Source organism: Lagopus muta, chromosome 1 (genome assembly GCF_023343835.1).
Source record: "Lagopus muta isolate bLagMut1 chromosome 1, bLagMut1 primary, whole genome shotgun sequence".
NCBI lineage: Eukaryota > Metazoa > Chordata > Aves > Galliformes > Phasianidae > Lagopus > Lagopus muta.
The window spans coordinates 112,524,424-112,542,959 of NC_064433.1; the positions used below are offsets into that span (position 1 = coordinate 112,524,424).

The 18,536-nt window shown below is 35.6% G+C and overlaps 1 protein-coding gene across 1 annotated transcript in view; it reads left to right on the forward strand.

Annotated features, from left to right (window-relative positions):
* Positions 1-18,536, forward strand: part of CFAP47 (cilia and flagella associated protein 47) — a 258,882-nt gene that overhangs the window by 30,793 nt on the left and 209,553 nt on the right. Inside the window, exons 20-25 of the mRNA XM_048953295.1 lie at positions 594-671; positions 1,204-1,354; positions 2,664-2,758; positions 12,783-12,951; positions 16,031-16,131; positions 16,847-17,006. Of these exons, the coding sequence (XP_048809252.1) occupies positions 594-671; positions 1,204-1,354; positions 2,664-2,758; positions 12,783-12,951; positions 16,031-16,131; positions 16,847-17,006 (754 nt within the window). The remainder of the gene's footprint in view (positions 1-593; positions 672-1,203; positions 1,355-2,663; positions 2,759-12,782; positions 12,952-16,030; positions 16,132-16,846; positions 17,007-18,536) is intronic.

The window sequence follows — 18,536 nt, forward strand, 5'->3', positions numbered from 1 at the left end:
AGATGAATAACTAGTAAACTTGATCTGACAATAGGAGTGCAATAAACATCCAATCCTGGTTTGTTTTCTGCATGTCTGCTTCCTGAACTTGTCTATAGTTAGATAAGTAGGGGAAAGAAAAAAAAAAAAATTTCTACTGTTGGGGTTGATCTTTGTTACCTTTTTTGAACTTAATCCTGGATTCTCCATCTTCTGTGGCTGCCTACATTATGCTCATTGAACCTAATGATCATTTTTTTCATTCCACTTCTAACAAACATTGCCCCAGACAATAGCATCTGTTTTGCAGCAGCAATTCCCTCAAGGATTTTGCCTACAGATCTGCTGCGTGCTAGTCTTCATGTTTGCTGAATAGAACTAATCCATCCATTCAGCTTTATTCTGTTAGAGAATACCACTCATTCTAGTGATACAACTTCCTGCCACGTTTGCTTTTTCTGCAGAAGACTAGCCGTTTTGGAGCTTTATTGATAGCAACAACTATCCAGATATGTTGTCTTTGTTTTGTTTTTACTTGTAGTTGTGACTAATTTGATGAGACTTTTATGTTAAAATGACCTTGTCAACAATCACACTGTTCTTTGTTAACTTAGGTAGCAATTCGAAACTCAGGAGTACTAGTGCTTAGGATCAGTGGATTTGTAGATACCCCTCAAATAAAGATCGATGTGGTAAGTATGAAGACATTCTAGCAATTGGTAAGACTTGTAGTGTTTTGCATTACCTTGATGTCAAAGTGCTTCTTCTCTACTTTGTATTTTCTGTTTTTATTTCCTGTGTGAACTTCCTGAGGAAAATTATCAAATGAAGGAAAGTAACTTAGGAGGAGAAATTAAAAGCTAAACGTACATGTGGAAGTTACACTAAGAGTTAACTCTAACCTTTGGACTTGAACACTTGGGAAAAATAATTGTATTAATACAGAGAGGATTTCTTTAAGTTAGTTACAGAGAAAAATGTAGGATAGCGGTAAGTGGATCCATTGATCTATTTATTGAAAGAAGAAAACCCTTGTGATGCTGCAACTGGATTTCTATATTGAATTCTTAACTGTTGTGTTTGCTACCTTGGAAATAATTTCAAGATAAGGGCTAGGCAAAACAATTGATCAATTGAGATGTCTGCCTGATGGTAAATCTGTGAAAAATGTAGTTCAAGTTCTGTTCAACTACAGGCTTTTTTTTTTCTTCTTTAAACTTACAGGAACAATTTGATTTTGGTGGTGTTTATGTTGGTTCTACAAAATCAATTCCATTTTTACTGCAGAATGAAGGACAAGCATGTACCAAAGTGTTATTTGATTTTTTGAAGTATAAGGATTTTAAACTTGATTCTAACAAGGATGACAAGACAGGTATTGGCTTTTGTTGTATCAATTTTCACTGAATAAAAAAAATGGGATAATGTTAAGAGAAAATCTGTGAGAATATTTCTGGCATATAAATGTTATAATTCACAGAAAATGTAAAGCACTCATTTTGTATTGAACAGTGGTTTAATGTAAAAAATGACATTTGCTAAAATTAAGCATTTGGAAAATAGTTTCCTGTAGATTATTATTATTATTTTTTTTGCCTATGGTTGCAAAGGCATTTAAAAATGTCTGAATACCTTCATGCCTGTTAAAATTAAAAAACAAAACAAAAAACAATGTCAACTCTACTTATTTCCTATTCTTAGACTTTTGCCCCCCGTTTTGATAATGTTTACTTTTAAGTTAATTCATCATCATTATGGTGTTCTGGATTTTTTTATAACACTGCAAGGAGTCAGAGTTAATCACAGGGTCTCTTTTACGTAATGCCCAAATTAGATGGCATTGGAGCAGTATAAGGAATTTGGCTGCTGTTCTTTTGTTTCTTGATATGACTACAGTTTCTTATTCTTTATTCGTTGTTGCTCATCCCTTTTTTAATTCAGTCCTGGTATTGTCTGTGCTATACTTAAACATGAAAGATTTTTCAGCTATGTTCATTCAGCCTCTTGTTACTGCAAGCTCAGGAAATTGGAACACTTGTGCAAGCCAGTATTTTAATTTCTATTTATATCCTTATGTAGAACTAAATGTGGATGATCACAAAAAGGAATCTGATGAGAACAAAGGGATCTCCTTACCACACAATAGATTTCAAAGGGAAAGTGAAGGCCCTTAGTCAGTTATCTTAATTAAAGGTCTGTAAGACTGTCTATGGTAGACAACTAACCACCCTGGGAATTGATTCATTACACGATTTCTAGATCAGACTTTGTGCTTGAAACGAATAACGTGACATCCATTGATATCCCATATTGTTCAGATGGTTTTGTCACAGAGTGAATATTGTCCTCAGAGGTGGTTTACTTCATGCTTCTGTCAGTGTTTTTAAAATAGGACCCAAAAGCCTAAAGAATTAAGGAAGCCTAAACTGGTAAAGGCTAGAAGTCATTTAGGGGGGGAAAAACTTCAGCTGACTATTTTATGACTTTCATTAAAGTTACTGTTATTATCACTTCTGAAAGTTAACTCCAGAATGCTTATGAAAATATGTTCATTTATATCTTGATGATAAACATCTGCTGTGTATATATCTGTGGTGGACATCACTTAAAATTACTGCAATTCTTACAAGATTGATATTTAGTACAAAGGCACCTGTAATGTGATTCTGACTTTTGTTTGACAGTGGTTGACAGCGGTTCTTCAAAGACTCATTTGCATTCAGTTACTTTACAGGGAAAGTCATCCCTGCAGTGCTCCTTGTCCTTCACACCTAAAGAGGTAGGCTTTCATATTATGAACCTCAACAAACCTGTTGTATTAGTTATTTTGTATCATAAAATCATAGAATGGCGTGGCTTGGAAGGGACCTCAATGTTCAGCTAGTACCAACTCTACTGCCATAGTCAGGGTGGCCATCCACTAAAACAGGCACCTGCTCAAGTTGCCCAGGGTTCCGTTCAACCTGATCTTGAAATTTGTAATGCCGTTGTGAGGGAGACAGATATAAATTGGAGTAAGTCATAGAAATAACATAAGTAAAACAGGTAAAATAATTGTTCAGTGCCAATAATACTTACCACACTTCCTGTTTGAGTTGCTGTGCTCAGAGAAAGAAGTGGATCAATGAAAGCAATAGAAATGATTAGAACTCCAGAAAGTACAAAATAAAAAATAAATAGAATATTGTTAACATATGGTAGTATCATTGTAGTAGATAGGAATGAATAATGAGTGTAAATTATGACAGGTGGATTAAATTTGAGATAAAAACTCTCTATAGCAAAAGGGGTCAAATTTTCAGGTAAATTATTTTGGAATCTTGGTTATTGAAGACTCCTGAGAAGGGTTTGACAAACCTAGGAATGCCATGCTCTCGTTTTTTGCTAGAGAATGGAATAAATTATCTTTAAGTTTAGTGCATACAATTTCAATTTATCTTGTAGTTTGTTTACCCAGTAGTTGCTGGAGTGAACTATCAAGGCTTAATAAATATTCTTTCTGTGTGAAATTCAAAACAGTTGAACTAACTAACTAATACACAGAACTGTAGATTTTTAGCTTATGAAATTGGAATATGGAAAAGCTATCTGCTTATCTCTGTTATGGAGGTGCATACATTGTTATAATTGCATTTTTGTTTCCACTTTCCTCTTCTGTCTTAGGAAATGGCTTTTTATTTCAGCCCACAAGTTCAATTTTGTCTCTAATTCTTGCCATCATCCAGAGGTGCATGTTTCTTTTTGTTAAAGTAATGTGTTCAAATTGTGTTCTCTTAAGCATATTTTTCACCTTAAAGTCATGATAGATACTGAAAGCTTCTCATGCTTTTTTCTCTGTTTACACTGGCTGATTGTAATATAGGAATGAGAAGCAAAATGCTACTTCGTAACTACCAGTTAGCATCTAGTAAGCCATGAATATAACAGCACAGTAAGTCAATGGTTGATAAAACTGGAATGCCTTTCTCTAAGAACTTTCCGAATCTCCTGAGTTTTCCTTCCTTTTTTGGTCATCGTCTTTGCAGAGGTTTCCTGTTTGTGGATTAGATGAGAACAAAGAAATGACTATACAAATATTATTTTAATTTTGCTGAGCTAGTGGTTGATATTCTTTTCAGCATCTACATAGAAAATTCAGAAGTTAGAAGTTTGATAAAAGTGGAATGCTCAAACATACTGATTTAAAAATTATAAGCAGGATCTGAAACATTACTTTAGAATCACACAATGCTATTTCATAAAAAAATACAGGGATATGTACAACGTGTAAGATTTAAATTTAAAAATAGGTTAAATTTTAAGGCTTCTGTATTAGTTTATCCTAGAGTCGTAGAATGATCTGGGTTGGAAGGGACCTCAAGGATCATGAATCTCCAACTCCCCTGCCACATGCAGGGCCACCAACCTCCCCATTTAATACCAGACCAGGCTGCCCAGGGCCCCATCCAACCTGGCCTTGAACACCTCCAGGGATGGGGCATCTACCACTTCTCTGGGGCAGCCTGTTCCAGCACCTCACCACTCTGTAAAGAATTTCCACCTGACGTCTAACCTAAATCTTCAACTTAAAACCATTTCCCCTTGTCCTGCCATTTTCTACCCTTTCAAAGAGTTGACTCCCCTCCTGTTTGTAGGCTCCCTTTAGGTACTGGAAGGCTGCAATGAGGTCACCCCGCAGCCTTCTCTTCTCCAGGCCCAGCTCCCTCAGCCTGTCTTCATAGGGGAGGTGCTCCAGCCCCCTGATCATCTTTGTGGCTCTCCTCTGGACCCTCTCCAGCAGCTCTCTGTCTTGTACTGGGGACTCCAGACCTGGACACAGTACTACAGATGGGGTCTTTCAAGAGCAGAGTAAAGAGGGACAATCACCTTCCTCTCCCCTGCTGGCCACCCCTCTTCTGATGGAGCCCAGGATACCATTTGCTTTCCCAGCTGCAAGGGCACACTGCTGGCTCATGTTCAGTTTTTCATCCACCAGGACCCCCAGGTCCTTCTCTGCAGGGCTGCTCTCAAGGACCGCTCCTTCCAGTCTGTATGGATGTGTGGGATTCTCTGGCCCAAGTGCAAAACCTTGCACTTTGCTGCGTTGAATCTCATTAGGTTCACCCAGGCCCACCTTTCAAGCCTGTTGAGGTCCCTCTGAATGGCATCCCTTCCTTCCACCTTGTTAACCACACCACTCAGCTTGGTTTCATCAGCCAACTTGCTGAGGGTGCACTCAATTCTGTTGTCGATGTCATTGATAAAGATGTTAAAGAGTACAGGTCCCAAGACAGACCCCTGGGGGGATGCTGCTCGTTACTGGCTTCCACCTGGACATAGAGGGTGGTGATTAATGGTTCTGTCTGGAGCCTGTCAACCAATTTCTTATCCATTGAGTGGTCCACCCATCAAATCCATATTCCTCCAATTTGGAGATAAGGATGTGGTGGGGGACCATGTAAAAGGCCTTGCTCAAGTCCAGGTTCATGATATTGGTTGCCTTTCCTATGTCCACTGATGCTGTCACTCCATCGTAGAAGGCCACCAGATTAGTTAAACATGACCTTCCCCTGGTGAAACTGTGCTAGTTGTCTTGGATCACACATTCATTCTTCATGTGATCAAGTATATTGTCCAGGAGGATCTGTTACATGATCTTCCCAGGCAGAGGTGAGACTCACCGGCATGTAGTTCCCCGGGTCCTCCTTGCTCCTTTTCTTTTAAAGGGGAGTGATGTGACCCTTCCTCCAGTCATCTGGGGCCTCACCTGACAGCCACAACTTTTCAAATATGATGGGGAGTGGCTTAATATGATGGATTGTATTTCAGTTAGAGGGACCTCAAAGCCCGCCCACCCAACCCAACCCCTGCTGTAGACAGGGCTGGCCCCCCCCCCCCCCCCCAGTTCAGGCTGCCCAGGGCCCCATCCAACCTGGCCTTGAGCGCCTCAAAGGATGGGGCACCACAGCTTCTCTGGGCAGCCCGGGCCAGGGTCTCACTACACTGGAAGTGAAAAATTTCCCCCTGACATCTAACCTAAATCTCATCTCTTTTAGGTTAAAGCTTGTCCTGTTGTTGTCGGGCCATGTAAAAACTTGGTCTCCCTCCTGCCTATAAGTTCCTTTTTAAGTACTGGAAGGCCTTAATGAGGCCTCCCTGTAGACTTCTCCAAGCTAAACAAGCCCAGCTCCCTTAACCTTTCTACATAAGAATTGGTGCTCCAGCCCTTTGATCATCTTTGTGGCCCTCCTCTGGACCTGCTTCAGTAGTTTTATTTCTCCAAAACTGTTTAACTTAAATGCCATGGCAGGGGGTTGGAATCTGGGTGGTCTTTCATGTCCCTCTTAAACCAAACCATTCTATGACTTGCAATGTATATTTCTAACCTGCAGTGTAGTTGTAGTCAACTTTTTTTCCCCCTCCCCTTTCATCTTGGTAGATAAAAGTACATAATTATGTGTAAGGTCTAAAATTCAGCCATATTGATATAAGCCATAACCTGGAACTTGGCAGCTCTGTTTCTGCTTATTGCGTGGGATTTATCTGGTGATAGTCCTGCTGTACAAACTGATTTCTTATTCTTCACTGTACTAGAAAGTACTGCAGCAGAAAAGCCAATTATGTCCTTCTAGGCTAGTGAAATACTAACTCTCTAAAATCCTAAATAAATCTTATCCCTCCAAACTATCAAAATCAGGATTCTGTGTCTCTTTTAGTACTTCATTTCCTACTGAATTATAATTGATCTTTATTGCTATTTTCTTTCCTAGTTTTAATCCATGCTAGTTAGGATGATTTAATGTTTTTTTTTTTTTTCTTATGTTGCTGTAAATTTAAGTGATTAGGCATATAGAATATCTACTGTTTCAGAAGTCTTCTGAAATAATGTGATTTCATTTGTCATCTGAGCATCTCCAACTGTCACTTATGAATAGTGGTATGGTAATCTAACTGAAAGCAAGGTTATATTAGTTGCAGCCTGCTTTATTTATGATATAAATTTTAGGGGGGAAGAAAAATTTTTCTTGCCCACAGCTTCTCTGGGCAGCCTGGGCCAGGGTCTCTCTGCCCTCTCAGTGAAAAAAAATTTCTCCCTGACATCTCACTTAAATCTCATCTCTTAGATTAAAGCTCTTCCTCTTGTCCTGTCATTATCAGACTATGCAAAAAGGCAGTCTCCCTCCTGCCTTTAAGCTCCTTTTAAGTTCTGGAAGGTTTCAGTGGGGTCTTCCTGGATCCTTCTCCAGGCTGAAGAATCCTAACACATCCTCTCTTTCTTCATGAGAGGTGCTTCAGCTCTTTGATCATCTTTGTGGTCCTTCCCTGAGCCTGTTTCTATTACTCCATGCAGACATACAGAAACTCTGAATAGCTCCCACAATTTGTATTAAAATGTAATAGGCACAGTTAAATGTGACATCAAAGGAAATTCCTAAAGAGGAGATATGTTGGCAAGTTTATAAAATAACATCGACAAATTTTGACATATCTCTCCCACTGCTCTAAGGAGTAGTGAAATTAAACTAAGTGTAGGAGCTGCTAAGGCAAGGCATGCTTCCTTCTTGTTTCTCCAGCCTCTCAGAAAATGTTAGAGGTGACAGAGCTCTCCATCTCACTAGAAAGAGTTTAACATTGGGATTCATTTGCATTTATTGTTAGAGAGGTATGTGAGAACAATATACAAAAATACAAATGGGTAAGCTGCTAAACCTTCTTAATATTTGTATAAAGAACAAATGATCCTTTCTCTTTTGCTTTGTTATACTTTTAATTAACTCTCAATGACTACATTTCAGTTTTGTTTTTTCACTTTGGTTTAGCTTGCTGTACGTCTGATTTGTTATACAGGGCTTTTATTTCAGATGCTGAAATAAAATTTCATGCTAGTTTTAAGAATGGCAACAAATAAATAGACAATATGAACATATGGCTGAATACTTGTTGGAGTTCCCCTGACCTTATCCAAGAAGTAAGGTTTTTCTGTCTTTTACCCATATTCTGCAAACTAGATTTTGCTACCTATCTAGGTAACACTAAGGTGCCCTTTGTTTCTCTCTTCTGTACAAGACAAGTAGGCAGTGTGTGAGCACAGTGAATATTGGCCCAGTGATGATTTTTGTTCCTGTGTTGTCATTGTGCTTTATGAGGCTGGGTAATAGACCTGGTAGCAGCAGTATCATGCAAGTTCTAGTAAGGCAAAAAGGAAAAACAAGGTGTAGGGTGTGCTGCTTTAAAAAAAAAAAAAAAAAAAAAAATCTGCTGGAAAAAAGCAAATTCCAGCATCTTGGAAAAAAGGCAGATTACACAGCTGTGCAATAATGAGGCTCATGAGAGCTTTGATTGAGACAAATGGAGAAAGTCTCAACTGTCAGAGCTTATTGCTTAGGCTTTGTGGCAGGAAGTGGCAGGTGGTATTTGATTTATTTATTATTTGACAGTGATAATAATGGAATTGTTTATTTTTAGTGAACAGAATTCTCAGATAAGAAATTCCATGGAAAACCAGATGTGAAACTGCAAAATACTCAGAGTATTTTTAATGCATCGTCTTTGTACTGTACTCTGTAGTTTAATTTTAATGTTTTAAATGGTGGATTTCAACACTTGTTGCATTATTTGTTGTGCTGCTTATAAGCGATAGCTAGGAAATTTAGGTTGCATTAAAATATGTGTATGTTTTAACAAAAGGCTAACGTTAAGTCTTAAAACTTGTGTGTAGATTTTGTATTCAGCTACAGTGCATAAGCACTTGGTTCTTCAGTATCATTTTATTATATTGTTTGGTTTAAATTTTAGAGTAATTTTTTTTAATATAGTCACAATTCTGGAATCACTGCTGAAATCTATTTTGCTAGTGCTACAAATAAATTTTAAAATGATTCCTACACACAAAAAAATTGGTGATTTCGAATGCTTCAAGATATTTGTACAGTGTGCTAATTATGTGATAAATACATTGATATTTTCTTTCACAGATGTTTTAAGTGATAGTTTACTGATTGACTATGTGAAGCGGTACTGTAAGAGCAAGTCTTGTGATTTTAGGGAGATATGATGTATTCTTTGTGCTAAATAAAGTGTTTGATTCCTGGATTTGACAGCAACATTTTTGCTCAATCTTGTTCCCCCCTCAGTCTGATAATTCTGCTTAATTTTTTTTCGAATGCATTCGTTTTAAGTGCCTTTATATTCTCTCTTTATATTCTGGCTTTTGGGGTAACACTTTCCTCTTTTGTTTATTTCAGTGTACTTTGTGTTGAGGCCTGAGGCCAGAAGGCACTCAGCTGTGTTCACTTTCCACTGTTTGGCTTAGAGCTGTCATCTACTCTGTGACCGAACCATGGCATTTTGAAAATCTCAAATGAATTTGGGTAGCTGAGCTTTCTTGATCAAAAAAGTTTTCTTAAAACTTTACAACATTTATTTAGCTATTTTTAAGGAAGAGATGTGTTTTTCTTGTAAATGACTACTAAATGAAATATTGCAGAAATATGTTTTATTTAAAGAATTGTTATCTTGTGTCGTGGCTTCCTACACGAGTGTATCTGTTGGAGGTGACCACATAACAAAAAACTGCTTTGTTGCATATGACTGTTCTTTTTAAAGCTTCTTTTGAAGTATTTGAATTGCTGAGGTTCCCACTTTGCAGATCAGGTCTCTTTTCCAATTAATGTGCATAATTACATTAAATCAGGACAGGAAAAATATTTCATATTATATTAATAACCCTGAGTGTTTGTGAAATAACTCGTACGAGGCTGCTTGCTTCTTATCCTTTCCTCCTCATGTCCTCTGGTTTACAAAATTAAATGTAGGCTTCAGAAAAATATCTGAACAAATGAATAACTATGGAGAATTCATGGACTGTAAGTCTAGTAATAATTTCAGAGGTTTTGTTTGATTTTTTTTAAAGAAATGTCATTAATTTTGTGCATTATGCAAAATAATAGATAATTTTTCATTTTGAAGTATTAGAGATTGAAAGTGAAAAATAAATCTGCTGTGAAAAGTAATGATTGTGGTTGCAAAGCATTAAGAAAAAAACTTTCAATTCTGTTTCAGTGATGTTTATACATGTATATTATTATAATACAATTTCTGTACATAAATCTGAGTCATTTTTTATTTTGAGTGCATGTTAATGTGCAGTTAATGAATGAAAGGTGTGTATGAATCAGGTACAAGTTATGTGACTTGTTTGATATTATGAAAATCCACTTCTGTGAGTGGTCTTGGCTCTGTCTTTACACTATTGAACTTCAGGGCAAATGTAGGCTTTCAGTGAACATAAGGATCTATGTGTAGTGAATCAAACTGTTGCTTTTGTTTGCCAGTATGAAGCAGGTAAAACTCTTGCTTCACAATAGCAGGAAAACACATTGGCCTGATGCTGGGAATGAAGAACAAATTTTGAAAAGCTGCTTTGGAAGGATAGAGAGATTCCACCTCTTACTGGCCAACCTGAACGCACAAAACAGTAGTGCTATAGACACTGTTCTTTTGCATAATCAATTATGTCATAACATGTTAAGCAGTGTAATCTTAGCTAGCAGGGGCTTGAAAAATTGTATAATTATATTTGTATGCCTGTCATACATGATAAGAATGGAAAGGATTTTCTAGATAAATTGTTTATACTGCATTGCTTTGGCAGTAGTACTTGGAGTATTAGAATTGCCCACATAGGATGTCCATGCTGGCTATGGGAAGCTGCCAGGCCTGGCTATAATCTTTAAACCTGAGATGTGTGCTGAGATATGCGGTCATCTTTTCTTTATGGTGAGCTGTACTGCTTGGGAGCCATTGATACATGCAGCAGATTGCATTTTACACTTTAGAAGATGAATGCTAGGTACGTGTGACCAATATAAAAAATTGTACAGCTTGAGGAGCGTGATAGAAGCTTCTGATGGGATCTGGTCTGTAACTGTTAAACTCTCTAGCTTGACTAGAGAGTACTGGAAAATTTCCCTCTTATTGATTCACTTTGAAGTTGTTTCTTTCTTAAACATGTATTTTTACAGCTATGTTACTAATGCACCAGGTATTCACCTTTAATTTGTCAAACCTCACATATATTTTCAGAAAATAATTTAAATTATTTTTGATGGATTTCAAAGTCTTGATGTGCTTTTTATGCTTTTTATTTTCAACTGTGAGGAAAAGATAGTTGTTTGTCTAAAGCTGTAAAGAGACACTGTTGTGAAGGACAACATATTTCAAACATGCTTTGAAGTGAAAGCAGTTTCTACCTCTGTGAGGAAAATATCCTTTTTAGCTTTTTTCCATTATTTGCATTTTATACTGATGTAATGTAGAATATTTTTTGTGGTGGTTTTTATGGCATTAAATATAGAAGCACGTTTAAATTCTATCAGGCTTTTTACTCAGTCTTTGCTAACAATACAATTCAGTATTAGTTACTAAAAAAATTTCATGTCATTTATCGTCTTAATTTTGGAAAGTGCAATTCTGTATTATAAAATCTTTCAGATCTGAATCATCAGTGATAATATGAGTGCTGTGATCTTGCTAGAAAGAATTTCCCCTCGCTGCACATAGTCATCTTACGAAATATATGTTCCATAACATTCAGCACATGTTGCTCACCAGGAGCTTGTAGATCTGTCTTACAAATGCTGCTGGAACTCCAAACATTATAAATGCTGTGTTCTTGATTCTCATTATCTAAGTTCTGTGTTGAATCTGTTGCAGGTGAATATTTGCCTCATTTTTTGTGGTAGGGCCTTTTTTTTTTTTTTTTTTTTTTCCTGTCATTTATATATTGTGCTCACTACAATGTATACAAAAGTAAAGCACAATGCACTATTCCCTGTGGTATTTGGAAGCTCTTAAATTATTTATATCTCCTTTATATACCTGGCTTTGCTGCATATTTTAAGCAGCACACAGACTTTATAGGCCAGAATCCTTTTTGAAGATTGCAGTGTCCTTCAAGGTGAAAACAGCTGTAGAATTTGAAGTATCCCAGTAGTGGCTTTATGGTAGAAGGTTTGGCTTTTCTTATGTTGCCTTTTTTATGGTTATCTTTTTTTTTTTTTTTTTTTTCTTCCCTTTGTCTGGAGAGCATACTGTAAAGTTTGTCCTTGTAAAGACTGCACAAAAGACAAGAAATGCCTTCTTGAAAAGTGCACTATGAAATAAATTAGGCCTCTCAAGTGCATAAGCTGTGTGTGGATGTGGGGAGAAGGAAGGAAGGAGGGAACTTTCAGTGAAATTAACTACTCTTTTCAAATTCTATAAACCTACTTATGAGGGGGATGTTACTGCTGCAATAAAACTGGGATCAAAACCAATGGAATTTGGAATCTTCAAAATCAGTGAGGTTCAATGATGGTGGTTTTAGTAGTGTCTGTTTTGCTCATACTTCACTTGAATGTTTGAGCCCATGTTGCTTATGCTGAGTCTTTCTCTTCAACTTTTGAAAATCACTTTCTTAATTTACATAGTTTTGTTTCCCCCTCCTTGCTCATGGTTATGTCACAGTTCCAATCTTTATCTTTGCTCATATTGCGAAGGAGCGCAGCATGGTGACTTACCAGAAGCCTTGTCTGTAGCTGTGCTGATAACCCTGATTCTTTTGAGCATACAATTTTTTTTCCTTGGTAGGGTGAATATGTCTTTTCACTGCATAGTTAAATGACTGATAACAAATAGTAATGAAAATCCTATTCCTGTGATCAACTTTAATGTTAATTTTGATAATTATGAAATAGTAATAAGGAACAGTGATAGCGCTCAGATGGTTCAAGAAACACCAATTGCTTTGGGAAAGTGACCATGATGATATTTATGTTCTTTAGGTGGCGGCGTATAACTTCATTCTTCCAGTTAACACTCGTTGGTATGACCTTCCATTGCTACAGCAACACAGTGCATCTGCAGCTTCTGTTGGATCTGTAAAGCATGTCATTGCTCCACAGCCACGGAGAGCGACTGTGGCTATTCCAATCTGTAGAGTTAAAGCAGTTGGTAGGTAAACTAGGAACCTAAAGAAAGTGATAGCTGCTTACATTTGTGGTGATATTTTTGCTTGTGTTCCAATTACAGAGAATTACCATTTAACTGCACCCTCCTCCTCCTTTAAAAAAAAATAAAAAATAAAAAATTGTAAATTTGTATTTTTAAATATATATAAACTTCTTTCTGTGCATATGTAAATCCTATCACATATGCTATGAAATATGTTTTTTTTTTTTTTTTCTATGGGTGTTTTCCTATATCGGTTTTCCAATTCTTTGATTTAAATAAAAACAAAAAACTAAAAAAAAAAAAAATCAAAATTCAGTTTTGTTCTTACTCCAGTTAATATCTCTGCTCCTTAATGTATAAATCTCAGCATTGACAGCAGTTCATCTGTGTAGAAAACTGGTGTATCATTCATGATCCTTTTCCAGTCTCCACCTGTGAAAACCATGAGCTCCAGCTATATTTAAAATCCTTTTAGAATGCCTCTATGCCTCTGGTCCCATTTGAGATAATGACTTAGTCTTTTTGCTTCTGTTTGCTTTCATACGAGGAACTGTACTCTTCTGGCCTTTCAGAATTTCTGAATATCCAAATTTACAGGCAGTTTGTCTGCAATAAGATATGAGTATCTTAAACAATTCTTCTCTGCTTTTGTTAAAACAGTTTCTGTTTTTGGTTACTCTCCTGTCTGATTCAAACAAATATATAAACCTCCATATGGTGGTTACTTGAATTCATCAGGTTTTCTCAACTCAATTTTTAATATGTATTTACTCTCTATTTGAGAATGAGACTTAAGTGTTGAATATCTTACTGAAATGTGATTCATATGTTTACAAAATCTCAGGAGCATTGAAGGGTACCTGGCTGAAAAAAATGTATAATGTGGGCTACAAGCAGCTCCTGTTTATTTTTGTCCTTAATTGAAGATTTCAGAGGAAGTCTTCCTTATGCAAAATTTAAGTCTTAAAGTGATCTCAAGAAGGTCTCTCACATTTCTTTGGAATCATTTAAGATGTGAGGGAGGTAAATTCATATTAAATGTTTCCACTATATTTAGTTTAAGAACAAACAATAAATATGCATATTAGTATGAGGCTAGTACAGATTGTTTCTCTAAAGAATTGTGAATCTAAGTAAATAACTGCTACTGTAGAAGTGGTTTATGGATTCAGAAGAAAAAACCCTTCAGTTTTCCATTTTTATTGAATTTATAAATCTTTATAGTAAGTTTAATATTCTGCCAAATAGAGCAGGTGTAGAATTGAATAAAAGGTTTTTCTTCAAACTGGCTACATTGGTAGCTAACAAGAAGCAATCATATTAAAATGAATCTATGATGCTTTCAGTACTTTATAATTGGCTATAATTTCTATTTAAATTTGAGTATTGGAATTACATTCTTATGGGATGTTATGGGGAACTGTGAAGAGATAGTCTAGATAAATATGTTGTTTACTCATTATTTCATATAATTATACAGCTATAGGCAACTAGTCAGATTATTTGTACCACTGAAAGCAAATTGATAATTACTACATTCTGAAAATTCAAAATTTGTCTGTTCTTGATTAATCCTTTCAGATCACTTTACAAATTGCACATGGATAAGAAGATATTGCAAGTTCGGACTTGTCATTTGGCAATATACCTAATTCTTTCTACTTTGTGTTGTGGCACATTTATTTTTCTTTCCTGTAATTTTTTTTCCTCTGACAGATTTTTTGATTGTTCATCAATTCAGAATGCCCACAACTGTGCAGTTGGTACTTCAATCTGTACCTTATATCCAATGTTTGTACTCAGAATTGTTCGCCCAGAGAAAAGAATCATTATGATCTCAGAGAATTCAACTCAGTCCTTTAACTTGAGTGTAATAAATGTTTTCAATCAATTGTAAACCTTCCACCCCTTCCTTTTTAAAGAAGTAAAAAATAAAAATGTAAAAGCAAGGTTTTTAGAGTGCTTCTTTGACTGGGATGTTGCTAATCTCTTAAGGACTTTCCTTAGAGACTGATTATTGTTGTGTAAGAAAACACTGAATATGCAAAAAAGCTAAACAGAGAACTCAGCATCCAAGTAGATAAATACAATTCCTACCTCATTCAGACAAAAAGGAAGGGTGTGTGTATTATCCATGTGAAGACAGTATGTGTGCTGTCTTTTAAAAATTGATCAGAGTTGCAGTTTCTTCATGGAGTTTCTCATATCTCCCCTTTTGGCCCTGGCTAGTCCTTCATTCTCGCTGTTTTCCTTGCACAGAATGATGTCTACAAAGAGTGGGGACTCTATGACTGACACAGTCGCACATTATTTGGTGAAAGCATTATTGAAATGATGAGGTTCCTACTCTAAAAGCATATGAATTTGCAGAGGTTCCCAGCTTATTAACCAAATATGGCAGTAAACTGAATACTCCTAGAACATCCATCCTAGTTTTTTTTTCCAAATCTTCACTCTGGACTTCATACTGTGCCGTGTTTTCTTTATTTTGGCTATATGGTATTAAGAGGAATGCTGTTGTCCTTAAAGTCTTTTCTAATGAATACTGTCACAACTATATTTTATAACTGCTAAAATAATAAAGAGTCTGGAAGTAAAATTAGTGGATTTGGATGTAAATATAGAATTATATGAAAGTAATATTCTGCAGTTTTTATTAAGAAAACGAATGAATATAACTGAAGTAAACACCTGAAGATATGCTAAGGTCTCCTTTTAATGACTGTTGCTTTTGATCTCTCAAGTATGCTTGTGAATATAGTCTGAATGTCCTTGAATTCATCTGCAACAGGAACAGATCACATGACACTGTGTATAGTATCCTTACACAAAGGAGAGATGCTATACATGTGGTAGGTGTAAAATTATAGTAATCTGAATGTGACTGAAGGGTCACTTTAAGTCAGAAACTTACCTTAGTGATTTTTATAATATGGGAACAATAAAATAAACCATAGCTTTACAAAAGGGGGGAGAAACAATTCTATTAAATATGTTCAGAAACAGTTATTTTATGAAGGCATTTTAGGGATCTATTTGTCAAAACAATACTGTATAACATTTTTAATTTTTTCAACAGTACTTCAGTCACCACTGGAGTTCTCCTCAACGGAACTTACATTTACACGACATTCAAGTGGTACGCGTTCGAATGTTCCTGATGAAAGTCTGGATTCTCAGGTATGTAAACAGAAGTGTTACTGCCTGTGTCTTTTAATTACTTAAAAAAGGAATTGGAAATTGTTGTATTTTGGATCTTAAAACTTACTCATGGTCTAAACATAATAATTTATGTATTTTAAATATTTTCCAGTTGCTGCTTTGTTCAAGTTTTGAATTCATGTTTTTCTTTGATCACTACAAAATTTCTAGAGCTCAGAGTTGGGCTTCTCCTGGCTTTCTGATGTATGAGAAAGAATAGGCACTGTGAGAGAGAGCAGTTCTGTGATAAAGGAGTGGATTATTTTGTTGTTGTTCACACTGTTTTCTTACTGGGTCGGAAAAAAATTGTTTTTGGAAGCTTTTTTTGAACTTTTTGTAATTTAAGTATTTGAAGACCTGGAAGTCTTTATGTCACGAATCATCTGTTCTTGCTGTTCTTCATTTGTACCATCAAAAACTCATTTATATTTCACTAAGCAATGTTTTGATCTGTTTATCTCACATAATTCTTTTTGTTTTCCCAGTTATAGAGGGCAGTGGCAAACAACTGGAAATCTTTTAGTCTGTGCTGATATGCATGCTCATTTCCTCACCTTATAGTAAACTGGGTTCTTAATTTATTTCTAGTGCTTTCGTTTTCAATGTGATCTGATTGCGAAAGAATTGAAATATTGTGGTGCTTGCTGCTTTTCCATTTTTCATCATGCTCTTCTTTCTCTCTAAATATTTACAGAAACTTGACCTGAAGAATATCTCAAAGCAACAGTTGGCATGGAAGTTGAATTGTGACGATGCTGGCAAAAGTGTAGAAGGTGGTGTATTTAAATTTAGTCAGCAGATGGGATTTCTTGATCCAGGACAAAAAATCAGTATTGATGTGTTCTTCTGCTCTTGTAAGTAATCTTGTTAGTTCTTCTACAGATATTTTGAACAGTTTTGTCATTTTTATAGATCTGTTTAAATCAGTTCTCATAGTGAATGTTGACTAGCACTTCTTTTGATGATCTTTGAGTTGATGTGAGTAAAGGGCTTGTTGAAGGTCTGAGAAAATAACCTAATAGAAAACATTGGATCTACTTTGCACGTAGAACACATCAAAGGCTGGGATACCTGACTTGTTTTCAGTATACTGCTAACGTACACTTGGGTAAACTTTAAATGCTTAAGTTTTCCAAGAATACTTAGAGCATATGCGATTCCTTGATTTTTACTTTTTCTTTTTAAATAGGCAGAACTTAAATAAGAATAGAAATTTCCTTCCTCAAAAAGATGTAAAATCAGTTAGGTATATTATTTTCTGAGTAGTTTGCTCAGGCAAGCAGACGCCAAGTTAAAAGCATAAGATAGATTTCTAGAAAAGCTTGGGAGCATGTAGGAAGGTGGCAATCGACAACATATGCCAGAAGAGAAATTGCAGAACATGAATATTAGAATTCCACATTATACCCAGTCAAGTGTTTTGCATAGAGAGTAATTTAACACTGAACTTGAATTGCTGAAGCCTCTCACAGAACTCAGAGTGGTATTAACAGTTTTAAGTGCCTACTGGTGGCCCCAGCATTACTGAAAAGAAGGAAGGTTTTCTTGTTGGTTGTGTATGATATATTTAATGTTGCTCTGCATGCATATTGTGAATATGCAAGAGCAGTATTTATTGCATACATTGTTTGGAGTTGATTGCTGCACTTCAGGAAGTTTCCCAATATTATATATATATATAAATACATAAAGATTATATTTAGAAGAATATATAAAGATTATATTTTATCTTTTTGATAGCTTTTGTTTTCAGTTTATGGTTGGGCTGTTATTTTTGCCTCCTGAAATGGAGAAGTATATGTATTGCGTATAATGATTTTTGCAGAACTAATTAAAAGATGGTGTACTTTAAAGGAGGAAACAAATCATTCATATAATGGTTGTGCAAGTTACATGTTTATATTGTGAGAATGTATTAAGATTGAAGCAAAAACCAACATAAAATACAATATTTTGAATTACTGAATCAATTATATGTGTAAATGCAAACAATTATATACAGAATGAACACTGGTAAATAATTATCATTTGAAATCATTTGTATTTTCACTGTTTTTACTCTTTCTTTTATTTACAGAAAATCATAAATAATTGTAAAAGTCAGTTGCTCTTAATTTGATCTTCAAAATGTCTTCCCATGATCTGTAGCCCTTTTGTAATATATCTTAATTGAAATTAATTACTCTTCTAGTAGAAAACTAGGTAGAACAAAACCCATACTACAGAAACAATTAATGAAGAGCTTGTAATGAACTTCATAGGTATGCAGGGTAAGGTTTTACTATACGGGGAAGAACAATCCTTAAAAAGAAGCTTGATTATTCTTTGAAGCAATTTCTTAAAATGTTCCACAATATTTAGAATAATAATTCATAATTATTAAA